Source organism: Salmo salar, chromosome 19, assembly GCF_965601325.2.
Source record: "Salmo salar chromosome 19, fSalSal1, whole genome shotgun sequence".
Taxonomy (NCBI): domain Eukaryota; kingdom Metazoa; phylum Chordata; class Actinopteri; order Salmoniformes; family Salmonidae; genus Salmo; species Salmo salar.
In genome coordinates this window covers 74,777,814-74,783,334 of record NC_138309.1, presented here as the reverse complement: position 1 = coordinate 74,783,334, position 5,521 = coordinate 74,777,814, and the positions used below count along the sequence as shown (strand labels likewise).

Below are 5,521 nucleotides of genomic sequence, written 5' to 3'. Positions count from 1 at the left end.
GAGGGGAGTGCAGGTCTCGTCTGTTACTGTGCATGCGGATATATGAGCTGTTATTGAGTTAATACAATCCACACAAACAACAAGCTCCGTCAAACTGCCTCCTATGCAGAAGCACTGTGACATCATAGTGTGATGCTCGGTCCTAACGAAAAGACTATCTCAAAATAGCAAAGTTAAGAGGAAACTTCAAATAAAGGTTGATACTATGAGCACCACATCCCAGAGGACCCATAGAATGTTCAAATAACCACCAGAGATTGCCTTGTTTAATGTATTTTCATAATATACATCCCATTGGTTTGGTGTAATGAAAGGCCTGGCCCTGTTGGAGCCAATTGATTAGCATGTTGTTGGTCATTGGACTGTGTTCAATGGGGCAGAAAGCCAGTCCTGCTGCAGCAGAAGCAGTAACTCTCTCTGATCCCCTAACTGCTGCTCTGACCTTTCACTCTTAGGCAGAATATATGCAATCAGTCACCTCGGCATCACAACACCAACCGGGTGACATCACTCAAACATATGCATGCATCAGGGAGTAAAAACATCCTGCCTGGGTTAAAGATCACTGAGTAACTGACTAATATGTAGAGACCTTGGCTGGAAATGCATACACACAGATACAGTGATGGTGAGAATACTACTGAAGTTATTTTAGCCTGACAGTCAAAGGGTACAGTAGTATTGCAATGATGTTATGTTCAAAAGCTTTTCTGATATTCAGACGTTCTAGAAAAGCATGAATCTCTATTTCCTGTATTTCAATGTTGTCTGGAGACTTTTTCCAGTCTGTGATGCATGCTGTCATATCAGTACTGTAGAGCACACAGCACCCAGCCTATCTTTCCAGATCTATCTGGTGTCCACTTCTGTAACTGTAACCCAATTAAAGCAGAGCAATGGCTCTCATTATTGAAACTGAGAGGCAACAGCCACTAACAGGCTGTTCTGTGCCTTTCAAATCTGCAGAAACATTTAACATAGATGTAAAGGTGGAAATATTCTGTTTCTCTTGTTCTGTAAATATTGATTCTGCGCTCCACCAGGTGTACTGTTGTAGCAGCAACTAATGAGGATCCTAATAAAATACTACATATGAGAGTAGTCAGGCCAAATACATCAACAATGAGAAGTGAACACTTTATGTCGTGTACCTTTTGGAAATCACCCATCCTTAGCTGACTGGGGCTGGGTTAGGGGAACAGGCCCTGCCGGACTCGCCTTGCCTTAGCTGGCTGGGGACTCGCCTTGCCTTAGCTGGCTGGGGACTCGCCTTGCCTTAGCTGGCTGGGGACTCGCCTTGCCTTAGCTGGCTGGGGACTCGCCTTGCCTTGCTGTCCACATCCTCTTGTTTCTGCTGTCCTGTCGCATTCTGTATGAGACATCTCGAGGGATCCTCCTCGTGGCGCCCGCACATATAAAACCAGTGGTGTGCAACTCCCGGACACTGAGTCCAGCCTCGCCCCACGCACGCGCCACCGCTTAATGGATGCTTCAGCAGTTCAGCATCCTCTGCCCCGACCAGCTCAGCGGAATTAACGGCACGACAGCTACCGGACAAAAGATCTCTCCTCTTCTTTATAGTAAGTGTGCCCAGAAACGTTCGTTTCAAAATATATATATATTTGTGGATTAATAATTAAACATCACTGCAAGTTTATTCAATTTCAAAGGGGCAATTACGAAAATTTGCATGACTAAAATATATAATCTGCCTTCCTAATTTCTAAATCAGTTTTATTATGAAAAAAGTTATGCTTTTTTTTCGCATTCATAGTTGGCTACATAATCAATGCAATGCGATTGCTTTTCGATTTTATGCTCAGCACGCACACAGTCTAGCCTACCATAGGCTACCTCATTAGAATGTGCGTGTCCCTGTGCAGGACGGGTGCCAAGGACCACACCCATTCCGGCAAGAGCTCTGGTTCTCTGGGGATGCGCCTGGTGCATGTCCTGTAAGGGACACAGTTGCCATTAGGGAGAAAGCAGAGGATGGAGTGTGAGGAAAGGACGTGAAATTAGGAAAACAACAGGTGATGCAGTTTATGATAGAAAAACGACGACAGGTAGACTAATGGTTAAAAGCGTTGGGCCAGTAACCGAAAAGTTCGAATCCCGAGCCGATTAGGTGAAAAACCTTTCATTGAGCAAGGCATTAAACCTAATTTATCCTTTAAGTCGGTCTGAAAAAGAGTGTATTTTAAATGACTAAAATGTTTAAAAAAAAATTAACAATGAAGAAATGCTGGCTCAGAATGAACAAAGTGACTTCTATGAAGCCTATGCATTATTTATGGCTCTGATGTCAATAACTGGACATTAATACAAGCATTATATTGCTTGACAATGTTCAGTTTTCTACATGATGTATTGTTTTTGTATAGCAGGTGCAGGCTGCCAGTGCTGAAACTGCTCCAGGGTGTTGGTCAGCAGAGCTGCAGACTACTTGTCTGTCTGTCTGTCTGTCTGTCTGGGTGAGCAGGACAGGAGGAGGAATGGCTAACAGGGGACCCAGTTACGGGCTGAGCAAGGAGGTGCAAGAGAAGATAGAGCTGAAGTATAATCTAGACTTGGAGGCCCGGCTGGTGGACTGGATCGTAGCTCAGTGTGGGGGGAACCTGGAGAGACCACAGCCAGGCAGACAGAACTTCCAGACATGGCTGATGGATGGAACAGTGAGTCTGCATGACAATGAACAAGCTCAATAAGATTGACTGGACTGCAGTCATTGATAAAGGACGATCGCTTATACAAGCTAACAATGAGACCAATTTATGCTTACCTCTGCTTTGTTTCTTTGTTTCTCTCCCTCTTTTCATTGACGAATATCTTCCTTTCTCCCTCTCTACTTATCTTCTTTATCCATGTATCTGTATTCCTGTTACTCCCCCGTTCTCTCCTCCTCCCTGTAGATTCTGTGTAGGCTCATCAATAGCCTGTACCCGCGTGGTAATGAGCCCATCAAGAAGATTCTGGAGACCCAGATGGCCTTTAAGCAGATGGAGAAGATCTCCCAGTTCCTGCAGGCTGCCGAGACCTACGGAGTCATCACCACAGACATCTTCCAGACCGTGGACCTGTGGGAAGGTGGGCTGCACGTTCACAGACACATATCATGTCTCCATACATCCATGTGACATTGACATGCATGTCCAATGACGGGGAGTCTCACAGTCTTGTCTCTGCTGAGCTCTTTCTGCCTGTACAGTACCTTCAATACTCGCATTACATTTACAAGAGCCTGTATAGTCTGGGAACCAGTCTGTTTCTGCTAACATTCCGCTCATTGTACTCCGTGTCATATGACACAGAGTGGCAGGAAGTGGAATGATAGCTAAACAGACTGGTACCCAGGCTATTTATAGTCCACTATATAGGTGATACTCCATGGAGACATTTAAAATACCTTTTGACATATGACTCAAGAGGTAGCTGTGTTTAAAGTTTGTTTTATTTGGAACCTGTTTGCCTGTTCTTTGCTGTCTGGGTGTGGTCCAGTGTTTGTGAGGACTGTTGCTATGGTTACAGGGAAGGACATGGCTGCTGTGCAGAGAACCCTGATGGCCCTAGGTAGTGTTGCCCTCACCAAGGACGATGGACATTACCGTGGCGACCGCGACTGGTTCCACAGGTAATGGACTGGCCACGACCCCTTACTTGGAAAACTCTGTTGCAGTGTTATCTGAATGTTGTGTGAGTGTTGTTCTATGTCTCAGCTGTCCTGCCTGTCCTGGTCTGTGTAGGAAAGCCCAGGGTTACCGGCGAGAGTTCTCTGAGGACCAGCTTCGTCAAGGCCAGAGTCTGATTGGTCTGCAGATGGGAAGCAACCGCGGGGCCTCTCAGTCCGGCATGACAGGCTACGGATCGCACCGCCAGATCATGTAGAGACACCTGCCAGCCGCTCAGCCAGCTGCCAGCCGCTCCCTCAGCATGGCTGTGTACTCCAGAAGAAAGCTCCATCACTCCCCTGGAACCTCATGATATGACCCAACCACTTTTCCCCTTTCCCCAGAAGCACTAGCAAATCACACGCGCACACACACACACAAGCTTTTACTGTTCATCCTCAATCCAAACAGAGTGCTCCTTATACCCCAACCACAATTCTATAGACCTCAGTGCTTTCTGCTTCCCCCACCCCCGCTCTCCATCCATATGGTCCCACTCTCTCCATCCATATGGTCCCACTCTCTCCATCCATATGGTCCCACTCTCTCCATCCATATGGTCCCACTCTCTCCATCCATATGGTCCCACTCTCTCCATCCATATGGTCCCACTCTCTCCATCCATATGGTCCCACTCTCTCCATCCATATGGTCCCACTCTCTCCATCCATATGGTCCCACTCTCTCCATCCATATGGTCCCACTCTCTCCATCCATATGGTCCTGCTAGCCATTCCCTTCAGTGGATGAAGTCTTCGTAATTCAGTCGGTACAGAGAACCCAAGATTGAAGTCATCCTTCTACAAAACAAGCAAATACTATTTTACACTTCTAACAAATATTACAGCACGACAACGTTATAGCATGTTACATATTTTAATTAGCTCTTTGTTTGTTTGTGTGTACAGTAGGTGTGTGAGTCATTGTATAGTCATTTGGGAGGGTTTGCTATACCTCATGAAAAGTTTAATGTGTAACCAAATGGAATTCAGTGAACGATGATGCCTCTGCTGTCTTGTGTCAATATGTGAAGACTTTGCGGTAACTTCTGTAACCAAATGACCATCACATTGTGCCTGGTTAATATAGTAAAGGGACCATAAACGATGCCTTGTATAAGAGATGCCACCCACCCTAATGCAGAGGAATTCATACACCTAAATTCAGTTCTGTTTTTGTACTAACATTCTGTGCTGTGCATGTATTACTTATGTATAATTGGTGTAATGTACTTGTATGTGTCCACTGTCCATGTGTGTTTCAGCCAATCCCATGATTGTTAAAGACCCACAGTATGAAAGCGACACTAGGATCATTTTGTTCTAGGCCTGATATTGCTTGAATGTATTTTTTCCCCCTTCAATATAATTTGTCATGTTTACATAAAAAAATATGTTTATATCTGAATCATTGTGTGTAGAAAACATAATAAATAGGTGAAAACTGATTCTGGAATCGTGAATTATTTTTCTGATCTGTGAAATATACTAAAGTCATTGCTCTTGGACATCTAGATCCTTGGTTTTGTAATATATATCCCAATGGATTTCCAGCATCAGAAAAGTATACCAGACTTCTAAGGAATGCTATCTGTGAAGATAAGAGAATGTTGTTTAAAACAATCACTCTCCTAGGCATTCCGATGGGGGTAGGGACGGATGGAAAGGTCCTAGAACACTAGCAGGAAAGGTCAGAGTTTATGGCAATGGTCTAATTTATGCAGGCAAACATTTTAACAACATTGTTCTATTGATATTTCAGATATAGAAGATAAACACACGAGGTAACATCTCCCCATCCGGAGTGTCCCTAGTATTGTGTTCTGTTGCTAATGATTTCAGGCGCTAGCTAAG

At 44.6% G+C, this 5,521-nt stretch overlaps 1 protein-coding gene across 4 annotated transcripts; it reads left to right on the top strand.

Annotated features, from left to right (window-relative positions):
* Window positions 1-282: 282 nt before the first annotated feature.
* tagln3b (transgelin 3b) lies at window positions 283-5,115 on the top strand. 4 transcript variants are annotated; one of them, XM_014159542.3, is made up of 6 exons: window positions 283-1,580; window positions 1,884-2,033; window positions 2,388-2,675; window positions 2,913-3,087; window positions 3,529-3,631; window positions 3,744-5,115. In XM_014159542.3, exons 3-6 carry the CDS (start codon window positions 2,496-2,498, stop codon window positions 3,883-3,885), a joined length of 600 nt encoding a protein of 199 aa, XP_014015017.1. In that variant the 5' UTR covers window positions 283-1,580; window positions 1,884-2,033; window positions 2,388-2,495; the 3' UTR covers window positions 3,886-5,115. The 4 variants fall into 4 exon arrangements, with proteins under 4 accessions (XP_014015017.1, XP_045558641.1, XP_014015018.1 ...); XM_045702685.2 differs by having other exon boundaries at window positions 2,385-2,675; XM_014159543.3 differs by lacking the exon at window positions 1,884-2,033.
* Window positions 5,116-5,521: the final 406 nt, after the last annotated feature.

Excerpts from the sequence above, each read along its gene's own strand:
- tagln3b (XM_014159543.3), top strand. The coding sequence starts at position 2,496 with ATGGCTAACAGGGGACCCAGTTACGGGCTGAGCAAGGAGGTGCAAGAG. Across the intron at positions 3,088-3,528 it reads GACCGTGGACCTGTGGGAAG|GGAAGGACATGGCTGCTGTG; the intron begins GTGGGCTGCACG and ends CTATGGTTACAG. Across the intron at positions 3,632-3,743 it reads GACCGCGACTGGTTCCACAG|GAAAGCCCAGGGTTACCGGC; the intron begins GTAATGGACTGG and ends TGGTCTGTGTAG.